Genomic DNA, 23572 nt, shown 5'->3' on the forward strand with positions numbered 1-23572 from the left:
ATCAGGCCACATGTACACCATATGGAGTAATCCACATGGCAGCTTGTAACTGCGGTTATAGCTACAGGTTTCCTGTGTTCCAAAGCCGAGGATAGCCTCATCTCATTGCTTATGCCTCATCTTACATGTGCCACGTTTTTGTAGAATGCTACAGAACCCTATGCCACCTACATGGAGCTTAGCTTCAATAGACTTTCTATCATTACCTTCGCTAGCCTTATTACCTATCATTCACCAGGTGTGGGTAGGCTTCTCTGCCAGACATGTGTAAATCAACTCCATGCAATTTGCCTCCAATCTCCAAACAAGAAGCATAAAACCAGCATGGCCACAAGCCAAAAGAACCATCCATGTGGCACTTTTCGGCCACTGTAACCTGGTTCCTCCGTAACCTGTTTCCCACACCCATAACATCACTGCCTGCTTCAGATAGCTTTAGACGGGGAGAGTTTTGCCCACAGGCTTCTAATAGGCATCTGAATTCCTCATGACCATCTCATGGGATGAGGCCTAAATAGTGCCCCCACCACCAAAGAGACTCATGGAGCGTGCCTCTGACGGGGAAGGCTGGAGATGCTTTACAGCCAAAAACATCAGTTCAGTGGGGCCTGACGGGAATAATATAGAAATTTATTTCTGCTGCCAGCCAGCAACCTTTCAGGGTCTCAGGCCTCACTGATATCAGACCCCAACAAAGTTATTGTTCTGACTCAATAAGTCAACTTATTTTGTTGTTCAGAATGATGGTGGTTCTTGTACATTTAAGGAGCTTCAATTGGTTCTAAAGAATGTTAAATCTTTGTCAAATGTAGTCCAAGCCATGCAACCTCAGGCTGGAGATGCAAAGTTTTTCTAATGAAAGGGATATGCTTGGGCGTAGTCCCCATAAGAGAGAGATGTTCAGCATGGATGCTTCCCTTATAGGCTGGGGAGCCGTGCGGTGGCATAGGCACACAGGGAGCATAAGATCACATCAACCAGATAAAATTGAGGTCTTTTTCCCACCAGGTGTGTATGACAGGTGTATGACAGGTGGATCTCTGACAGCTGGGTCACTTGGCAATGTAATGACCTACAGCTACATCAGTCTGCATTGTCTGGTAATAAGCTTGTCATGCATACATTGGTGGCCAGATAACTCTGAGGTGACTTTGTGGTTAAATTCAGGATTCGTGCCCAAGGTCGTATCACCTAATTTTGTGAATCAGTCAACTGATCTTGCAGCAACCCGTAAAGTCAAACCTGGCTTCTTGCTGTGCCCAGTATGCCCCATATAATACTATTTAGATAGGATGAAATTATCCTCAGACCAACTGTTTATCTGTGTAGTAGTGTTGAGGATGTCATTACCATGGCCTAAAGATGGGCTGGAAGCCTCTACCATGCCACTCTATGAGGACTGCCCTTCCATGAAGTCTGTGTTGCTGTTATCTTAGTTATCTTACCATGCAAGTTTTCCAGATTCTAAAAGGTTAACATCACCTCTCCCATTAATGTGTGTGGTTCTCTGATTGCCTATCTAGTTCATTCGATTCTGAGTCCTGTTCCTCATGACACTGTTGGCATACATTTTGCAGGTGATTCTCAAGCCACTGGTGGTGAGGAAGGGTCAAACTCAATACTAATTATGTGCCATTTGGAAGCAATGATGACCCAGGGAGAACTTGGCAAGAAAGTTCCAGGGAAAGATGGCTATATGAGTGACTTAATGACTCTGGCAAAAGGACTCGGCATAAGCTCCAAAGTGGTGCAACAGAAAAGCGTGGACAGTGGTTTCTGGGTGTCTAATTCTGAGAGTGCTCAGCTGCCCTCTGAAGTAGCACGAGCACCAGTTCGGAAAGATGTGGTGGCTGGCTTCTCACGTCTCAGAGTAAGCTTTACTTCTCCCTGTGTGGCTGTTGTATGACAGATGAACTCTAGCTAGTGGGAGGGAACTAGGAGAAAACGGGGTAAAAATATAAAATAAATTCTCAGCACCAGTGCACACCACTCAGCAGCAATTATTACACCACTCTTAAACCTTCAATCACATGATGAAAATAATATGTGTTATGCTATTTATAAGTATGTTGATTGATTTATGTCAATTACATAGACAATTCCAAACTGCTCTGGAGAGACCTTCTGCAAATGAAGTGCAGCAACACTAATAGACCATGTTCGCAAGAGACATTACACATTTTTAAATTAAATGATACACTACAGCTTATTATAACAGTGAACAATAACATGGTTAAAAATGTTTTCTCTTAAAAATACAACTGATTGTGTTTAATATAAATTGGGAACTGTGGAATGACTGCAGCATTTTTACTTACATGTATGTAGATGTAAGTCTCCTCTTTGTTTGCTTCATTTCATGTTGGCTATTCTTAAAAAAAAACTTTTCCTTATGTGCAAAAGACCTACTTAAGGCTTTGAATTACCATTTTTAATTAGTTCCATGTTACTGAATTACATTGTTAGAATTAATTGTGCACATATTTCTGTCTGTTTGCCAAGTTAAGAATAAACACATTAGCACATCATTATGGGATATACATACCTCAATGTGTTTTAACTCGAGCACCAGCAAAATTAATATCAGAAATTATATCATATAATATCATATTTTAATGAACTGTGGCAAAATCTGTTTGGGTAGTAAATACTTATTTCAAAAAGAAAGCTTTCTGTCTCAAATTGCAAACTGTCATCAGTTATTGGTAAGCTAGCCCATGTAATAATTCTGTCTCTTTTATTTTCAAGACTCGAAACTCAATTTTAATGAGCTCAATCTAGACATATAATGGCAACACTGTGTATGATGTGTCTGAACCATTTCTTAGCTCTCTGGGCCTGGCTCAGGGACATTTCCATGGTGGAATGGAGGTTTTATGATGTTTTTACAACACATAATAGTATGGGCCAGTGACAGATTATGACATATAAAAGACACACTGTCAGTGGCGGTTTAATTTAATGTTCAACTATGAACAATGTTTTTCTGCTTTGAGGGTGAAGCAGTCATCAAATGAGGCTTGCCAAATTTGTCTGCCTGCATCAGTGTTCATTCTGTGCACATTACTCAGTCCTGGTGACAGTATAACAATGGAGCAAAGCTTCAGGATTATTCACTAGCAGTCCAGGCCAAAGGCACGTTGTGTAAAGTAATTTGCTGGCGTGCATCGATGGAGTAACAGTGTTGTATCCTTTGCCTACCATTCAACTGGCTTGTTGCATGGTAGACAAAATAACCCCTCCAGCTGGGTGGCCTGTTTTTGTGGTTGTGTTGCAGAAATTGCCTCTCACATTTGTGCTTGCAATGGACAGGGACCTGAATCTCAACAGGGCAGAAACCTTTTCATTCATCAATCCCTGGATCCGTTATTTTCTGTTCCTCTTCAGCTTCTTATTTTGGGTAAGTAAAGCCTCTCACCTGCTAAACACAAGCTACGAATGTGCTTTTGTGCAGCAAATTGTGCAAACAATAAGCTTTATGTACATAAGAGAATGTTCTGTCAGAGAGTTTCTGTGTTCAGCAACAGTTTTTTGTGTGTGTGTGTGTGTGTGTGTTTACAATATGCAGTTCTAATGTTTTAACATTCACAGCCACTGTTGAGCTTCCTTAGCTTAGAATTTACATACAATAGCAGTGGTTTTTCTGCACATGAAAAGCATAAATTACAAAGTATCCAGCAAACTGTGGTGCTGTGTGTACCAAAGAGAAGACACAAACAAGAAACTCTAAACGGCCAAACCGCAACATTATTTTTCACACTGGCAACTTCTCGTCCTTGCTCTGACTCATGTTTGGGTGCGTTAGCAGTACCAGACTGCTGCTTATTTGCTATTACAGACGGATCTGTCATTCCAAATCCACCACGACTCGACAGCATACAGTAGCTGATTGACAGTTGGTTAAGCAAGCTGGCTAACTGAGTGTGAATGACTTCTCCAACACTGTGATCAATCCTTATTTCACAAGCAACTGAGTGTCCATGTGGTTTACTATTGGACTGGAGGAATAACAGCATGGCATGCTGCAGAGACCCAGCCACTGAGCTAGCCTGGCCTGCCACCACCAAATCACCCGCGATCTGTTTATTTACTGCAGCCAGGCCCCAGGACACAATGCTACAACCTAATCCATCAGACCTTTGTCCCAATCGCGCCAGCTTACCGGCTTATTCAGCTACACAACAGTGCTTTAGGACATAAAGGAGAACAAACTCTCTTCTACAAGCAAAACAGCACTGCTGGTGGTTTACTCATCACTCATGAGCCATCTGTCTCTATCACTAGCACTATGAGATCATCTCCATTTCATTGTTTAGAATAAATTATACATATTGAGCACCTCATATAAATGTTGCATTAAAAAATCAGTTAGAATTAATCTATTCCCTCTGTTGCATTCTGATAACTCCCAACATGGGCCTGATATGAGGTTTTTCTCTGATTAGCACCTAATATATGATGATTAGCTCATTCTCTATTTGACCAAATAACTGCACTTGTTGTAAACAATGACATTGTATGTTGTATTAGAATTATTTGCCTTTTTGTATGTGCAGATACTCTGCAAAATATGTGAAGAATTCTACATGATGCTCTGTATCTCAGTCAGGCAGTTTGACAATCGGTGTGGGAAAAGAGTTGATAAAGCCCAACGATCAGGAGTCAAGTCTTTTCCAGATCTAATTGAAACTCTGTACAGTGCTGTTGCTGTATGAAACCATATAGGAAACAGATCTAAAGCTCAGCTTCTTTTATGCTCAAAGAAGAGATTAATGGTTGCTTTGCCCAGGAGAGATGAAACCACATCCAACACTGCAAAGGACTGGAGAGTCACCACTGACATAATAATTTATTTTAAAACTAGGATATGTCCAGGAAACAAGCCTTTAAACCTCAGAAATTCACCCTTTTTATTTGTTTGTTTGTGTGAAAAAACACTATTATGGGTATCAGATTAAATCCCCCCTTTTATAACTGATGAATTTGCTTAACTCTCATTACATTCACTGGGTTAAAGGGCTTTTTTGTACAGAATGCAAATTTTGTGAAACATATTTTTATTTTTTTATTTGATAAAACTATAAATACTACTACACACACACATATAAAACAGTATGTATGTATTTATGTATATGTCAATTATATAATTTGTAATGAAAATTGTTGTATTAAATAAGAAAAGAATGTAAAATAGAAGCATTTACACTAGTGCTCTCAGACTTCACTTCATTCATCACCGCTAATCAGATCTATCCAGGCATTTTGAACCTGGGCCAGTCATTCCAGTTGTACCCAGGTGAGTCCCATTCTCTTGATGTCTGCCTCCAGGTCGCGACGCCGGGTGTTCCTTGGTCAGCCTCCTTTCCTTTCACCCTTAGGGTTCCAGGTTCCAGGTGAGGGTTTGCCTTACTATGCTGGATGCAGGTTTGTGGAGGGTGTGGCCAATCCACCTCCAGTGCCTTTGGAGAATCTCTACCTCTACCGGCTGCTATCCCATTCGCTGCCATAGGTTTTGATTACTGATGGTGTCAGGCCAGTGTATCCAAAGGATCCTTCTGAGGCAGGTGTTGATGAAGGTTTGGATTCTTTTCATGGTTACGATGGTGGTTCTCCATGTTTTAGCTCCATAGAGTAGCAAAGGCTTTACAATGTTGTTGAAGATCCTGATCTTGATGTTGGTGGTCAGGTTTGTGGCATCCCAGATGTTCCTTACTTTGGCTATTCATGCTCTTCCATCAGCATCTGCTCTTCCTTCATCCGTCATCGGCAAGTCAACGTCTTAGAGGGTCCACTGGATGCTGTTTCATTTCTGAGCTGTGGATGTCTTCATAACCCAGTCAATGGCCAGCAGGAATAAAAGAGGTGACAGCAAGCATCCTTGCCTCACTCCTGTCCGTACTTGGAAGGCACTGGTCATTTGTCCACCCTTGATCCCTCTGCAGGTCATCCCTTCATAAGCGTTCCTGATGATTTTGGTGATCTTCTCTGGCACCCTGTAGTGTCTCAGCAGCTTCCAGAGGGTGTGCCTGTCCACAATGTCAACCACCTTCTCATAGTCAATGAAATTGACATAGAGGGGTGAGTTTCAATCCAGTGACTGCTCCAGGATGTTGTGCAGTGTTGCAAACTGGTCAGTGCAGGATCTATCCTTGCAGAAGCCAGCTTGCTGATCTCGAAGCTGGGGGTCAACCATATCTCTCATCCTGTTGAGGAGGACTTAGACGAAAACCTTGCTTGGTATTGAAAAGAGTGGAATCCCTCTGTAGTTGGAGCAGGAGCTGAGGTCGCCTCTATTCTGGAGCATTATGAGGTATCCCTCCTTTCACTCTGCCAGGATGCACTCTTCTTCCCAGATTTTGGGCCTCTGCTGGAATGTTGTTGGGTCTTATAGCCTTTCCGATCCGCAGCTGCTTGACTGCCTTGTGTCTCTCCGCCTTTGTGGGAGGGCTGCAGTCAATTGGCAGGTCGGTAATGGCTGTTGGATGTCTGGTGAGTCCCATGGAGCTGGTATATTCAGCAGCTCTTCAAAATACTCCACCCATCTGCTCTTTTGTCCCTCCTTGTCAGGTATTATCTTGTCTCTCACTGGCCTCTCTGGCATGCTGCATTTTCCAGAAAGCTTCTTGATGGTGGTGTACAGGTCTCTCATGTTCCCATGCTGCTCTGCTTCCTCCGCTTCTGCTGCCAGTGCCTTCAGGTAGTTTCTCTTGTCTGCCCTGATATTTCTCTTAATGCACCTATTTGCTTCCACCTACTCCTCCTGGGTCTTTAATTTTCCTGCTTGTGTGCGGCTGTTGTTAACTGATGCCCTCTTCCTCTTCCTGTCTTCCTGTTTTCCTCTATCATCTTTACAGTCTCTGGCAAGATCCACTCCTTATGGTTGTACTTCTTGAGGCCCACAACTTCTTTACATCTTGGTGTTATAGCCTCAGCCTATATATACATGTATATATCTAATGTATGGTAGTGTGACTAGCACTCGTGTATATGTTACACTAACTGACCAATTTATTAGACAAACCGCTCTTTACCATTGTCGATTTCTGACCACAGCACCTCTGTTGGCTCAACATTTCTAGTTGGAGATCAGTTTCTCACTTCAGCACTTTGAGGTGCTCAAAAGCCCAGCAATGCTGCAGCACTCGTACCAGCATCACACACTACCATGTCACTGTCACTGCTGTGCTGAGAATGTCCACAATGCAAATAATATCTGGAAGTGTAAGAATATAGGTCATGGTATTGATGCCAAATAAACTGCATTTTTTCCACTGCAAATTGACCTACACCTCACTGCTAGTAATACTACTACTATTACTATAACTACGAATACTACTACTCCTTGAACACCTACCCTTATTACTATAATTAACTATCATTACTACTGTATTACTATTAAAACTACCATTACTATTACTTCTACTCACCCTACTACTAAACATAATAAAACTATGACTATTACTTCTAAAACTAGTACTACTAAAATTACTACTTAACCTTCTTACTACTATTGCCACTACTGATACAGTGCAATTGCTGTAACTATGACTGCAACCACTCCTTTAACAAATACTATTACTACTACCACTGTTATCAGTACTAACTATACTACTATTACTATAAAATCTACTATTGCTACTACATCTACTCACCTGCTACTATACCTATTATAACTATTACTATTACTACTAGCAATGTTACTACTAAACTTCTACTACTAATGCTACTAAAATTACTACTTAACCCCTGACTACTATTAACACTACTACTACTAAATGTAACACTATTGCTATAGTTACTAATACTACTGCTCCTTGAACAAGTAATATAATATACTATATTATTATTACTACTATTATAAAGTCCACTATTACTAAGTCTACTCACACTAAACCCATTACTAGTATGACTAATACTATCACTAAACAACAACAACTACTAAAAAGACTACTATTAGTAATACACTAAAAATAATATTAATAATAATATTGACTGACCTATCAAATTTCTTTCAGGTGCTTTCTTTATGTATTGTTGCTATAGGAGTATATTCTAAAGTTCAGAAAGCAACAGGTATGACAATATACTACATATGCACTTATTTCTCATATGAAATAATGTAATCCAAAGCCATTTCAAAGCAATCTACTAATCTTCATACACAGTGGCATCAGCTGGATTTGTGTTTTTCACAGACCCAGTTCGAGACACATTCCTCATCGATCCAGCCATCATATTAATAGTGGTGGGTGTTGTCATGTTTTTCATCACCTACTGTGGATGCATCGGAGCACTGCGAGAAAACATTCACCTCCTTAAAACAGTGAGAATCTGTTCAAATTATTGGACAAGGACTCAGTGTCCTTGATTGTGAACTGTGTGATTCATGCCTTTCATCCTCTTCAGTTTTCTTTCAGCCTCACTCTGGTCTTCCTCATCCAACTGATAATAGCAGTCCTGGGATTTTTTTACTCTGACCAGGTGAGAGGAAGCTTTTGTGTTCGTTTGCATGATTACATTTTTGAAATCCCGTATCTGATCAATATTCCGTAAGTGATAGAAGTTTTAATGTGAACATTAGTCCATTACATCACTAATAAACTGCCATAATTATAATAGGACAACACAAAGTTTGAGCTCAGACAATTTAATATGTATTTGTCTGATCGTATTTATACAGTCCACTATGACAAAAGCTGATCCCACAATGACCATATCATTCTCCATTCTGCCACTTAAACCACAACGCTCCCAGGTTTTGCACCACTGAACTTCATCAATGTGGACCATTTTTCCACTCCATCAGAGGACTTACAGGGCATTATAGTGTGAAGGAAGCAATCTTAAAAGAAAGTGGAGCAGTCTGGGGGAGGCGAGTGTTCATTACAATGCTAAAGCACGTTAGCACACCTGTCATACCATATTAGCCTTCCTGCTAGCTGATACAGGCATGCCGCAAGGACCCTCATGTTTCCCCTAGGACATTTGCATACTAACCCAGATAGATGCAGGCAAATCTGCTGACATGTACGGTGTGTATACTTGTCGTTTCAGACACAGGATGCTCTGGGGACATTTGTGAAGAAAGCCATTGTGCATTACCGTGATGACCTGGACCTTCAGAATCTCATGGATTACATTCAGAAAGAGGCATGTCTGTAAATATCAGATTCAGATTGTTAAGAGCCATTCAGCAAGCTGGTGGAATTTGCTTTGGGTACTGCTTTGGTTCAAATACTCAACATTACTAAAGGAATACAGTACCATACAATACAATTTAGTACAGTATAGAACATAACAGATTTTACAGTGCAGTACACACAGTCAAACTTGCACACACAGGCAGCAGATAGAATCAGCTACAAGCAGCAGAAGGTAGTGCAGGGTATAAATGGAGTTATTGGATGGAATTCTGTGTTTGTATAGCAGTGGGAAAGAAACTGTTTTTAAAACTGGATTTTTCTTTTGGCTGACAGAAGATAACAGCTGAAAAATGTGAAGTACTTGTGTGTGTGTGTGTGTGTGTGTGTGGTTTTATTTTTATATCTTGGTGGGGACTAAATGCCCCCCACAAGGATAAGAATATCTGACAGTTTTGACCTTGGGGACATTTGGCTGAACTCCATTAGGAAAATTTGCAAAAATTACAGCTTTTATTTAAAAAACTAAAAGAGCCAAACAGTTTCCTTTTGGTTTCTGAGGTTAAGGATAGGGTTAGATTTAGATAAAGGCATAACATTAATTAGCTGCATTAATAATTATGTTAAGTCTTCATAAGGATAGTAAGACAAATGTGTCTGTGTTTGTGGTCAGATACAATTTTCGATGATTTTGGGTGATTTCTTAACAAATCATTGAAGTTTATGTCAGGAATGATTGTTACTGATGAACTAAATATAGTTTCTATAATGGCTTAGGCATTTCCTTGATTTCCTTAGTCAATCTAAATATACACTTTTCAAAAGAATTTTTGATGATTATGGTCATCAGTGTTGATGTTCCATGGCCTCGTATTGACTGGTATAATCATCACATAATCATCATTTACTACTAAGCTTAAACATAATGAGCATTATCCAAATTATATAACCATGTACCTTTTAGAGTGATGGGTCTCTTATATATGACATAAAATTGCAACACTTGGTCTAATACTAATATTCATATAACTTCTTCCCCTGTCCAACCTCCCAGTTTCGATGCTGTGGCTGGAACAACTACACCGATTGGTCCTGGAACATCTACTTTAACTGCAGTCAGAGAAACCCAAGCAAGGAGAGATGTGCAGTTCCTTTCTCCTGTTGCACCCCTGTACCTAGAGAGGTTAGTGCTAGGTGTTATTGCTGTGCACCTCATATATAAGTCAACAATTATGGAAATGTAGACTTGCTGGATGCAACCAATTACCATCTGCAGTGCAGACAGATGAACTTTGTTATTCTGCTCTGTGAATGACCTGTCATAATATATAACGTGCCCCAATAACATTTAGACAATGATAAATCTAACCAATAATAATGCAACCTTCCCTATAATCATGGTGAGCTATTTCTAGAAAATGGTTGTGTCAAAACCTAATGCCAGTGGTGGGGATTATGTATTACTAAAAAGTCATGGAGCAAATTGCAGAATTTGATGTTGAGGCATTACTGCCACCTGCTGTTCATATACAGAAAGGGGGGGGGGAATTGGGTGGGCAACTAGAGAAAAGCACAATATTTTGATAGTGCAGTGTTCTTTTCACATTCTTTTAGACTGTGATCAATACCATGTGTGGTTTTGGGGTTCAAACTCAAAAGTACTTGGAGGCTGCAGAGTCCATTTACACAGAGGGATGTGCAGACAGAGCAGTGACGTGGATTGAATCTCATCTGCTTTTAGTCGGGACTCTGGCTTTGGTTCTGGCTCTACCACAGGTAGCAAACACAATCATTCCAGGAAGAGACAATACGCACACTCTATTGGTAATATTGTTTTTCTAAGTAGTACACTTTGCTGGAATATCCTAATGAAATACAACACTGTTAGAAGGGAATATTTTTGTTTGCCAATGATGGATCATCTACAACATCAGTATCACATTAGGTCATTAAGATCATTTATTTGGGTTAGAGTGTTCCTCCACAATTATGTTCCTCTAACAGAAGGTACAAAAGACATAGCCTTGAGTATGTACCTAAAAATCTCAGATTTTATAAGAGTGAAGAGGAAAAGAGCTCAACTAAGCACATTTGTTGATTCAGTAGCAACACAGAAAAACAGGAGGTCACATTGATTTGTGCATGTCTCAATTCACCTATTTAAAAATCGATAAAGCATTGCTTCAAATTATTCGCAAACATCTGTTGTTTCATTTAAGGCATAGAGGGGGAATAAATCTAAATAGATGGCTCTCCCAAACTGAGCCACAATGAGCCACATTTTTTCACATCCTCGCCTCTGTTTTTTATCTCAACAACTTGTAAAAGACATGCTCCCCTGTCTGAAAAGATGGCAGTGTGGATGAAAAGATAGAAATGTGGATGACTTTAGATGTTTTCTTATCATTATGTAAAGAAATACTGATTAAAACATGAAAAACAAAGACCTCATCATAAATCATATGTATTTTTCAATATTATTATAAATCTCAATATTATGATAAATTAGTTACATTTCACTAACCTGAGTGTCCTGTGTTGCCCAATCCTACTCTTGGAGATCTGCTGCTGTACAGTTTATATCTAAGCTAATCTAATACAGTTTATCCAACTAATATGGATCTTCATAAGCATATGAATAGGGAGATTTCAGGAGGTGGTCAGCCTCAGCTATGTGTACTTACACTCTATGGCCAAAAGTATGTGGACACCTGACCATGGAACTAAGCGGCCCAAATCTGTTTCATCATGACAATGCCCCTTGTGCACAAAAACTGTCCATAAAGACATGGTTTGCCAAAGTTGATGTAGAAGAACCTGAGTAGCCCAGTCCCCTAATCTCAATGCCACTGAACACCTCTGGGATGAACTGGAACGCTGACTGTCCACCAGGCCTCTTCACTTGATCTCAGTGCCCAGCTAATGCTCTTGCGGCTGAATGAGCACAAATCCCTAGAGCCATGTTCCAAAATCTAGTGGAAAGCGAATCTAGTGGAATTCCCAGAAGAGTGGAATTTATTATAACAGCAAAGGGGGACCAACTTTGTGTTAATGCCCACGGTTTTTAAAATAGCACATATAGGTGTCATGGTCAGGTGTCTACATTCTTATGGTATACATACAGTGCTCTTGCTTTGTACACTGCACCATACATTACAACCTCAAGTGAAATAAGTATTCAAGATTAAACACAGTCTATACATAATCAATAAATCAATAATTCAAACTCTCCTCTGACCTGGACCTTATGCTTCTGCTCGGCAGATTGCAGGTATTGTGCTGTCTCAGATGCTCATTTCTCAGATCCAGAATGAGATTAGCTCATTGCTGTAGAGATCACAGAAGAGAGGACTCTTCACCTGGCTGGGTTATTACAGTTGAGAAATAAACCAATTATTTGTATATATACTTACTGTATGCAGTTTTACTAATTTTTTTTCTGCCAAAGTTTTGTGCTTTTATTTATCTGCTGACAACTTTGAGATTATAAATACAAAACCAATGCTGTTTAACACAAACATTGTATTTCATCTGTATTATTGAACTGCATTTAATGACAAATCCAGTAAACACATCAGCTCCACTTGTACATTTAAAGATCAAAACTTTTTAAACTGGTTGTTAATCGCATTAACTTTATATTATCTCATATTATCATTTTATACACTACCAGTAAAACAAGGTTTTGAGCATTTTATAGCATTTTGTTACATTGTTTCATTTAAGGCATAGAGGGGGAATAAATCTAAATAGTTGGCTCTCCCAAACTGAGCAGTTCGATAAAGATTTAGTTTTCCTTATTTAATTGCTGTTCTGTATCATTTTGTTTGGTCTGTGGCCATAACAGTGATTAAGTAAGGACTAACACATGGGACAGGCTGTTATTGGAAAAAAATAAACTTTGGGGTGGTAATCATACCACTCCATTTTTGGTTATTTTTCGGTAACAGCACAAACCTTATATCACAGCAATTTGCCAAAACTAACAATGTTTTTTTTTTTTTTAAATTAAGGATTGACTTGTCATGTTTTATATTTGTTAATATTTACATTTAATATTGTGGAATTTCCATGAAACCAGCCTCTCTTTTTTTCCTCTGTTAAAGCTAATAAGACAAAAAAATGTAGCTTGTCACATTACCAAGAAACCGCAAAACTAGAGACTTCTTTCAAAAATATTAAATGTCTCCTCACAGAAAACACCATATCAATGAATGTACACTTTTGCAATTCCATTTATGTGCTGCATCCACCATACAATTCCGTGTTAGCTGTTACAATTGAAACACTAATATATTACAACATGAGCATTAATATAAACCTGTGATATGCCTTGCAGCCAGAACTACTTTCAGAGCTGCTGTTATAGAAAATTAATTAACACCTTCTGATCAATCGGACTGGAAAATTTAACAGCTCTGTGTGTTGAAACACAAGAAACCTGAGGTTGACAGAGTGTATTGAAACATATAAGTAAGGTGATTTAGCAGTAGTTGTAGTGGAAGTAGTAATAGTTGAAGTAATATGTCTGTAGTGAATGTACCCAGCAGTTAAATGTGTAGAGAGTAGGCTCTATGGATGAGTCGGTCAGTAAGAGGGGAGTTCAGTCTCGCTGCATCTCTTTCAACCAGCAGGCACCTGGAAAATTGGATTCAGATAAATACCTGGAAGGTGTGCTGCAGAACAGCGCATTATGCTTAAAGCTAGTGAGGGGAAACTATTTTGCAGATAATCAGGGTCTGAACTATTTATCACCTGGCAAATCTTTGATGGTGTTTGTCTTGTGACTTCATTGCAGCATGGATGAGTAACTGGTTGAAGACATCCCTCTTTAAAAAAAAAAGAAAAAAGCATAAAGCAAAGTTTTCCCAGCAACTGTAATTCAATAACAATACATGTCAACCAAATTATTGTTTTTGTTATGGGGCACTAATTTGGGAAATCCCAGGTGGTGGTGGGCCTGACCTGTGCATCACTGCCGCCTATCTGTGTCAAGCGATATCTTAATGGCTTAAGCAGCTCCACTGTCTTACTGTAGTTTCCTTCATCATATTCCACCATGGCCTGACACATGGGTAACCCAATAGTGCTAGCAAGCTGGTGCTGATGGTTTTCCTCAGGCTCTCTGTGAAGACAATTTCCAAAGTTAGGCTAATATCCAGCATTATTCCAAAAAGCAGCATTCCAGATTTTAAAAAATGATCATGAAAGCCGTTGTGGCATACAGAGATCACAGTCTTGTGTATTCTCTTAAGTATCTTACAAAAATGGCTCAACTTGGGTAACTTTGGGAAAAACTTAGGCCAAAGTCATTGCAGAGGACAAGATCATGTGAAACCTTTGCTCCCTGGAGAAATAATACCAGTCTTGAACAGATGCTGCACTCTATAAGGACATCTTCACCTCATATCACATTATAAAACATGCCACTCTTACAATTCACTCTTCCTGAGCCTTGTTCACTTTCTTGTTCTCCAGCCATGGAATAAAATCATTAGAGATGCTGACAATGGATCCCCTGTCAGGGTAGATTTTAGTCTGAGAGCTGTTACTCAACCTGCAGAGACACTCATAATTCTCACTCTCACACCCAGTTGGTGGGTTCTCTAGATAATTCCACAAACCTCCACACTTTATTTGTTGGAGTGTAAGTGAAAAGCAGCTCACTTTGCCAGCTCTCGCAGGCTCTCCAGCAGTCGCTGTGTGATTCCTGTTTCCTTGCAGCCCAAAGACACCATAAGGAAGTGCAGGTCATTGAAGAGAAGAGTATGGTCCTCAGAGTGGGGCTCAGTTACCTGCAGCAGCTCCCTGTAACGCTCTTTCACACTCACGCCTGCAGTGGGAGTATACACAAGGCCATGTGATCACATTTCTACTCACAAGTCAGCAGATAAAGGCTTGACAAGCAAAGGGTTTTTGTAGACATGGCCTATGATCAGACCTCAGGCCAAAAATCAATCTTACCAATAGCATGTACTGGCAAATCCATAATTATTGGCACCCTTTAGTAGAATGGGCAAAAACATAACTATAAAATAGTTATACACAATGATTTGGATTTCGGTCTGGCCAAACGGAGAACTTTTTCTTTTTTTTTTTTAATAACTCTTATTTAAAACATGTTGCACACGTAAAATTCCTTTGTCACCCAAGCCATTAGAAAAATAGTTTTTATCATGTTTTATAGGTTACAGCTACATAGGACCAAAACATAGGACCACACTATATAGGTACATAGGACCAAAATCAAACTTTTGGCCATGCCTTTTTGTCATTTTTGGAGAAAAATGGGAGTGCATACAAGAAAACAACACCTGTCAGCCACTATAAAATATGTATTACTTATGTCACATATTACTTATGTCACATATTCATATTTTGCACAATTTCATGAAGAGTGGCAATAATTCCAATGACATGCTATATTCACACACTGTTTCCATCAGAGATAGAAGTATTTTTAGTATTCAGATGATGTCTCACCCTCCAGTTCCAGCCTGTAGAGCAGTGAACAGGTGTCCACTATGTCCAGCATGGCTCCTGAGTTTACGCAGCGACGGGACAGCTGAGACATTCAGGAGAATCATAAATTATACTGCATGGACTGCATTTTTTAAGCTGTCATAGAGCAGAACTGTGAAATACTATAAAAGTATTTAGTGGTGCCAATAAGAGTATAAACATGCATGAAAGGACAGGGTATAAACAGGGTCATTCATTCTCACAGTTCCTACTTTCAGAATAAAACCCAAGTGATAATCATTAAAATTTTAATTTCTTCTAGCCTTTTTACATTCTGTATGAAACATACTTTTGCTTTTACCACTCCGTGGGCTGCACACACACAACTCAAGACAACGTCAGTGCTCTTGCCAATACATACACATCCATGAGCAATTTTTAGACCACTAACCTGCTCATCAAAGATTTTCAATGCTGCTTCATAGTCTCCCTAAAGAACACAAGATAACACCATAAAATAGAACATGAAAATCAATCATTTAAAACACTGCAAATGAAAAATTCATTAACTTTAACATGTACATGTGTCCATGTGACATATATATATATAGCAGCCTGGGAAACATGGTCAAATTTGGACATTTTCTATTATATATACAGTTGTTCTGAAAACCACAGACTTTCCTGAAATTAAATGTCTCAGTTGCACAGATCTCGATTACAAGTAAAGTTATAGCATTTTAAAGTATGGTTACGCTCAAAAATAAAAAAAGTTGGAAAATTGTAACTTAAAGACGCCATTACATAACCTAATCTATATATACAAAAAACATTCCCGCCAAATTTTAAAGAACTATAAGTTTACAGTGCTTGCAATAAGAAAATCATACTTAGCTAGCAAGGCTTTAAAAATCTTCATGCAGACTGACTGTATGTATTTACCGCTGCGGTCAGAAAACCAAAGCAAGATTAAAAACCTAAATACACATTATTTTGGTAAAATATATTAATGTTTGTAGTAGAGATGTCAACATATATCATTGGCAGATGGGTTTTCCAGATCACCTCATACTTATTTTACTGCAGTGCCAAGCAAACTTTACCAAGCATTACCATACAAAAATCATTTTTCTTTTCTCTATCCATCTATCTATATATCTATCTATATATATATATATATATATATATATATATATATATATATATATATATATATATATATATACATATATATATATACACACACATATATACACACACACATGCAAAGAAATGCTGTAGAGCAAAGATGGCTTCATTTAAAATAATGAAACTAAATGTTAAAAAAATACTATAAAGTGCAGTAAACAGTAATAAATGAAACAAAGTCAATATTTGGTGTGACGATCCTTCGCTTTAAAAAAAAATAGAAGTCTCAGGTACAATTTGTAACAATTTGTACAATTTTATAAGGAAATGAGCTGTAAGTGTTACTGAGCATCTTACAGAGAGAGAGAGAGAGAGATTGATAAATAGAAAATGTATTTCACAAAATATGTATGTAAAGACAAAGTATAAATTTTTTTTTTTTTACAACAGAGGACAGATGTAATACTTATTTGTTTTGCAGTAAACAAGATTATGATGTGAAGATTGTAGTGAAATATAACTGTTTGTGACATTCTCTTTAATTTGTTTTTCTACTCTTCACAACTGGTAGTGGCTATTGATTCCTTTTCAAACTGTTCAGTACTGTAAGATTTCCAATATTCAAAAGAAATATAATATAGCATGTTTTCTGTGTAACACCATTTGTGAAGCTGATAATTAATTATACATATATAATTAATATAATAATTAATTATCATAATTAATATGATAATTAATATATACATATTTTTACTATATTACTTATCCACATATATACATGCCATTTTGCCTATTTGTGTTGGTTGCCTGTTATTTACATAAGAATCGAATTAATTGAATCAAAACTGTTGGTGGCATCTGCAAAGTGGAGATGTGGATGTAATTTCCCACACTCAAAGAGAACGACTTCATGTATATGCAGTGTGTGGAGTCATTGCAGAAATAGCTACCATGACTGAAGATTGTCATTATGAAAGCTTACCTTCTCAATGTGATGAAGTGCCCAGTGCCAGTAGTTGTGACATGCCAACATGTCACACACCTTTAAAATGAATGATACAGGAGATTAATGGAAAGTGGAAAAGATTTCATAATGTCACATGCACCCAACTTAGTACACAACTTTAAATACTGACCACCCAGTCTTTCTCAGTGGAGGCCATGAACTTCAGCCCCTTCTCTATTTCTGCCTTCATCTCATGGACATGAGCTACAGAGTGCACACACCAGCCATCCTCACGAGTTAAAGCAAGACCCTAGGGATGTACCAGCGCAAAATTAGCTCACAAACATGGACTTAAATAATATAAATGCAATACAAGGAACACATTTATACATGTATTCATATAATGGGTTTAACTTTGTAAATAATCTACAATTTAAAGCTACAGGATGTAAGATTTTGGAATTTCACCTTCTCTGGTAGAAATGTGCCATTGCAAGCTACTTAAAGAAAATTGTTGGTTGTCCTGCACTCTTCCTCCACTGCACACACTAATCTCACAGCTGTGAGTGCAAACATTAAGATACAATTCAAGGCTGTGTCCCAAACCGCAGAATGAACTCAAATCAATGTTAATGTATTTTGCTTTTTAGTCTGTGTATTTTCTTCTCCAGCTTGAAAAAAGGATAATAAAAACACTTATCACACAAGCAGAAGGCTCAAAAAACTCATCCTCGCCAATGTAATGGAAATACAAAAATATGGAAATTCACTAACGCATCCCATTAGTCACTACTGGCTATCATGAGTTCTCTAGCTCAACAATTTCTCAACTGGGTAATGATACAAACTCCTCAAAATGAATTGGATATCATCTATAATTCACTAGCTTCCAATCAAATTAGAGAATAAACAAATGCCTTAGCTGTACAGCAAAAAAAAGAAAAAAAGCTAAAAATACATTATTTCTGATTAGCTTTTCCTCTTATAGTGTAGTATCAGACTCTTACACTAACACACTCCTGTTCCTTTACACTCTCATGCTCTTTCATTTTCTCTCTCCTGATCCTGCCATTCATGCTTCTTTTATGTCTGGTGTTGGCATGTGATGACATTTAATGTGTCTGAGCTGGCGTATTACATTTGGTACAAAAGTCCCATCAATTATGACCCGACACCCTGACACAGCACTGACTGTGGGTTTATGAGTTTATTACAGGATTGTCAGGGGGACTCACAGCCACTCAGGAACATCAAATAATACAGGATTTTCCTCTCCCCTGACTCACTCATCATATTTTTTTAATTTATTTACTAAAAAAATAACATACACACTGTAATTTAATGAAACATAATATCATAAAGCCTGTCATACAGCAACTATGTATAACAGACATACGATCCATTGAAAATGTATTCCAAAACATTTTGCTGGTTGCTCAAAGAAATAAAATGACTACCTTACCTCCTTTGCTACTTTCTCAGCTTGGTCATAGAAACGAGTTTCAAGAAGTCCAAATGAATACAGGCCTTTTAGATAGCTAAAGACAAACACAGTAGTGCATTCATTAAGAACACAGACTGAAAAACAGACAGGTGTGAATGTGATACACTATAGAGCCAACAGTATGCGGACATCTGACCATCACACGCACGTATGAGCCTACCCCAAATTCTTGCCACAAAGTTTGAAGCACACAATTGTCTAGAAGGTCTTTGTATGATATAGCATTAAGAAGGTGCCTTCTTTACTGGAACTAAAGAGCTCCAAATATGTCCCAGAATGATAATGCCCCTGTGCACAAAGCAAGGTCCATAATGACATGGTTGGTGTAGAAAAACTCGAGTGGCCTGCACAGAACTATGACCCTGACCGCACTCCAGGCCTTCTCGTCCAACATCAGCGCCTGACCTCACTAATGCGCTTGTGGCTGAAAGAGTACAAATTTCCACAGCCACGCTCCAAATTCTAGTGGAGTAAAGACTTTTATAACAGCAAGTTGGGGACTAAATATATAATGGGATGTTCAACAAGCACATATGAGTGTGACTGGTCAGGTGTCCACACACTTTTGGCATTATAGTGTATTTAGCATCTGGAGTCTGTGTAGGGTGTGTGCTACCTGTAGAGAGGCATGTGTGGTTTCCAGTGTGGAAGAACCTTAGCCACAGAGTCTCTCATCTGAATCTGCTCACCCAGGTAGAAAAAGCCATCATGGGAAAACTTCAGAGCTAGCATGTCTGTGGGGTGCTCCACCAGAATATCATCCCACACGTCACAGGCCTTGGCCAAGGCTCTGAAACACACGAGCTCATTTTTAGTCTTAACTTTGTATAGCTTAAATTGCTTTCATGTAAATGAGTGGCATGTAAATAAAAAAAGATCTGCATTAAGACAGGTCTGCATTAGACAATCTATATTGTTGTATTTAACACCTAGACAACAGCTGTATTTAAATGCATGACATGTTTTTTTTTATATTGTTGTCTGTCTTTCTTTACTTAATGACTGCCTAATTAGTACAGAATTAGTACAAAAGTGCCTGTAGGCATTTTATAGCTTTTTCTAACAGCCAAACAGAGACGACCTAAGATGTAGGGGAGCCTAAGGCACTTGTGTAAATTTTCTCAGGCTATTTTCTTTGATAAGTTGAGTGGGAACTCTCTACCTTGTTAATACCGAATGACTGGCAGGTGGGCAACTTTTCTGCAGATGATGAAATGTTGTATATAATGCATAATAGCCCCATAGATCAGCAGAGTTTGGGCAGCATGCAAATTATCTAGAATTACCCTTTCGAGAAGAGCTCGATGGCTTTGACGTGCTGTTTCTCTCGGGCTGTGAGCTCCTGGCAGCTGGCCAGATCCAGCGTCTTCCTCACGGCACTGGCCAGCATTTGGTCCCGCAACACTGAACTGCCCGTACCCACCAACTGCAGTCCAGTGCTGATCACATGACCCATCACTGCAGCAAAGTGAGAGTAAAGAGATAAAATTAGTGTAAACATACTCTTGCACAGCAATGTAAATTGTAAACAGGAGAACTCTGTTCAACAGATAAAAGTTTATGTCAGTATACGTATATGTGATAAGTACACTGATTCCCCGCACATACTATAGCCTCAATTTCACATACCAAAGTCCGGGTCAGCTGCTTGGACTGCTGCCATACACCCCTCTATTCCTCCAAGGGTCTCATCGTTACGCCATGTTACATACTGAACACAGGAAATGACATTGGATAGCTTTTGAGAATTTGAGCAAGTATAATTTACTGCTTCTTAAACCAGGAGTACTCCTACCTTCCAAATTTTTGTGTTTTCTCATGAAAAGCCTGTTAACTAGCTGATGGGAGGATGTGATTTTATAGCAGGTTATAGTACTTAAACATTCAGTGCAGTAGAACTCCATCGCACCTAAAAGAAGCCCTTTCGAAGCATTCGATATAGCTGAGTGCAAAAATGTGGACACCCTTAGGACAATGAACATAAACAAATATAATTTATAGCATCAAGACAATTTATTCATTATCCCAAGTAACAAAAATAGTCAATAGACATTTTCCCTGCACAGAAAGCACTGATGCTAACTTTTTACTCATCTATATCTAAGTTAGGAAAACTTGCAGCATACTACACAAAGTTTTCAGAGAAGGAGAATGCTTCAGACAAAAGTCCTTCGTCAGCTGTTCAGTAAAGTCTTTTGGTCCAAACCTCTTATGTATTATGCTGCATTTTCATTCACTTTTATTACTGAAGTACACTGCAGTTACTGCATGGATATATCTGAGATACCTGTGTGAGCATGGCATCGTATAATTTGCAGGCTTCATTACTGCTGGTGGACAGAGGGAGACCTTCTGCCCTCCATGCCTGGAAATGAAAGAAAAAAAAAATCTATAAAACATAGGCAAGATACATTCATAATCCAGTCAACATAACATGACAACAGTCTTTCTTTCTATAGCAAACTTTCTTCATCTAGCAGAATAAGCAGAACCTACTGCCTAGCTGTCTAGTTCATATACAAATGTACTACAAGTAATGTTTAATGAATAATCCACTATACGCTGTAAAAAGGGAACCTTTACTATGTAGCTTTACCTAGAAAGGTGAAGAGGCTTTACTTTAAAGGGTAATTATGTGCAATTATGTATGATTATGTAATTATATATATAATAGTAGTATGCTACTACTTTTATCCACATTTCCAGGCGAAGGATAATTAGTAAATGTACAAAAGCTGGGGAAAAAAAAAAAAAAAAAAAAAAAAAAAAAAAACTATTGCCTTTTTTTCAGGAAATCATTCAAGCATCTGGTCAAGATTAAAGCATTAGATATTATATACCTCTTTTGAAACGTTTATAGTTTCAGCTATCTGTGATATTTTGGTTAGTGAAGAAGTCAGCAAGTCTACAACTAGCAAAACAAAACCAAAAACACTTCTTTTTTCACATTTACTTCACTAAACCATGATGCTATCACAGTCTATTAACTGCAGTGTGAATAATAAATAACCCTGTGCAGTGTTCAAGAGCGTCGTGTCATGTCGTGAGTAACAGAAATGATTCCTTCGGTTCAGATTAATAACAGAAACCAATCTCTTACCGCACAGTCTCTGAAACTAGCAGCAATCATTGCAGGAACCGTCTTCTTTTCCTACACGCCTGTAAAAGCTGACATGCAAAAGTTGTAAGTAAAATCAGCTTAAAGCTAGTCAGCAGTAAAATCAGGACCGGATGTCTGCTTGGTGTGGGTTTATCAGTCCTTACTGAGTGTGACGTCAGCATTTCAGCAACATATACACTGTATACGTGACATGAGGTTAAAGTTTTTCAACAGCGGTAAAGTTAATGTCAGTAAACTTTTCATTTTCTTTTCATATATGCCGGGAATATAATATAAAGCAGAAACTGCTGCTCATGTGCAGTCTACAGAAAGAGACTCTTCAGACATAATCAACTCCATGACTCGGACTGAATCACTTCAGAGAACTGATTCAGTTCTCTGATGAAATGAAAATGCGTTTCATTTACATTTATCTGGTAGTTTAGTTTAATTTAATAATTTGCAGTGACTGTTTAAATGCTGTTTTAACGTCCAGACAGCCCCGAACAAATAGTGAGGAAGTCCAAAACTGTTTATATCGCAAATCTAATATAGTCATGAATGTGACATGTGCTTTGAACTCTGGATGACAGAGAGCTGTCCGTCACTGTAGCTTCCACAAACACTTCCGCGTCTGCGTCCTGCGTCATACGTCCTGCGTCATACGTCATGTCACCGGGTGATTTTGATTAGCGCTCGGTGGGCTCTGATTGAGTTTGCGATATTATGACCGATAACTGTTCTTCTTTACATAGCTATGGCTGATGTTGTTTCATGAAATCTTACACAAACGAGTGGCAGTATTATTGTGGCGACTGTGTTTGTGCTTCATTAAGACTGACTATACTATACACAGTAGCCTAGTAGTAACTGCAGAAAGCACTGCAGGCTATTACACTCAACTTTTCATGGAAGCATTTTGATTAAATTACACTGAAAGACTAACACAATTGACTAAGTCCAAAAAAAAAACCAAACAAACAAACAAAAAAAAACGGCTCATATATGCGAGTCGACTCTCTTGGTTCACCTAAAAGATCCGGTTCAAAGAGTCGACTCGTTCCGAACTCGTCCACGCATGCGCACTCTGCTTCACTGTCTTTGGAGATTATCAGGAGTTCAAAGAAGGACTGTTACATAAATAACTCATGTTTGGGATGTGGACCAGCATACACTCTCCAGCTGATATTCATCATATGATGTTTGTATAGAACAAATAAAAGCCCATTTCATTAGTTTTTGGGGCATCACTGTTTAGGAATATTTAACTGAGTAGTTGAGCTCACTACCTC

The 23572-nt window shown here is 38.5% G+C and overlaps 2 protein-coding genes across 4 annotated transcripts; one reads left to right on the forward strand and one right to left on the reverse strand.

Moving 5' to 3' along the window:
- tspan33b (tetraspanin 33b) lies at window positions 1-12577 on the forward strand. The gene is made up of 8 exons (XM_026927177.3): window positions 1-3400; window positions 8016-8073; window positions 8196-8323; window positions 8407-8481; window positions 9055-9150; window positions 10195-10323; window positions 10755-10916; window positions 12405-12577. The coding sequence occupies exons 1-8, from the start codon at window positions 3221-3223 to the stop codon at window positions 12471-12473; spliced, it is 897 nt and encodes a 298-aa protein (XP_026782978.2). The 5' UTR covers window positions 1-3220; the 3' UTR covers window positions 12474-12577.
- On the reverse strand, window positions 11077-23481 carry ttc38 (tetratricopeptide repeat domain 38). Of its 3 annotated transcripts, none has more exons than XM_053235156.1 (15): window positions 22281-23481; window positions 21468-21545; window positions 20810-20891; window positions 20467-20638; window positions 19797-19970; window positions 19139-19214; window positions 17867-17986; window positions 17713-17772; window positions 16054-16092; window positions 15624-15705; window positions 14808-14973; window positions 14106-14265; window positions 13896-13969; window positions 13684-13778; window positions 11077-12467 (listed from the first exon to the last, which is right to left on the reverse strand). In XM_053235156.1, exons 1-14 carry the CDS (start codon window positions 22308-22310, stop codon window positions 13691-13693), a joined length of 1401 nt encoding a protein of 466 aa, XP_053091131.1. In that variant the 5' UTR covers window positions 22311-23481; the 3' UTR covers window positions 11077-12467; window positions 13684-13690. The 3 variants fall into 3 exon arrangements, with proteins under 3 accessions (XP_053091131.1, XP_053091130.1, XP_026782970.1); XM_053235155.1 differs by having other exon boundaries at window positions 11077-12503; XM_026927169.3 differs by lacking the exon at window positions 11077-12467 and having other exon boundaries at window positions 13358-13778.
- Between the last annotated feature and the right edge of the window lie 91 nt (window positions 23482-23572).

The sequence above is a fragment of the Pangasianodon hypophthalmus genome, chromosome 6, assembly GCF_027358585.1.
Source record: "Pangasianodon hypophthalmus isolate fPanHyp1 chromosome 6, fPanHyp1.pri, whole genome shotgun sequence".
NCBI classification, from domain to species: domain Eukaryota; kingdom Metazoa; phylum Chordata; class Actinopteri; order Siluriformes; family Pangasiidae; genus Pangasianodon; species Pangasianodon hypophthalmus.

What these genes read in the sequence shown, in the direction of transcription:
- ttc38 (XM_053235156.1), bottom strand. Translation starts at nt 22,310, where the DNA reads ATGATTGCTGCTAGTTTCAGAGACTGTGCG. An exon ending in AGCAGCTGACCCGGACTTTG is followed by an intron (nt 20,639 to 20,809) that starts GTATGTGAAATT and finishes ACTTTGCTGCAG; the next exon opens with TGATGGGTCATGTGATCAGC. An exon ending in TAGGCGGCAGTGATGCACAG is followed by an intron (nt 13,970 to 14,105) that starts GTCAGGCCCACC and finishes TTTTTTTTAAAG; the next exon opens with AGGGATGTCTTCAACCAGTT.
- tspan33b (XM_026927177.3), top strand. Translation starts at nt 3,221, where the DNA reads ATGGTAGACAAAATAACCCCTCCAGCTGGGTGGCCTGTTTTTGTGGTT. An exon ending in ACATTCACCTCCTTAAAACA is followed by an intron (nt 8,324 to 8,406) that starts GTGAGAATCTGT and finishes CATCCTCTTCAG; the next exon opens with TTTTCTTTCAGCCTCACTCT. An exon ending in TGGATTACATTCAGAAAGAG is followed by an intron (nt 9,151 to 10,194) that starts GCATGTCTGTAA and finishes CCAACCTCCCAG; the next exon opens with TTTCGATGCTGTGGCTGGAA.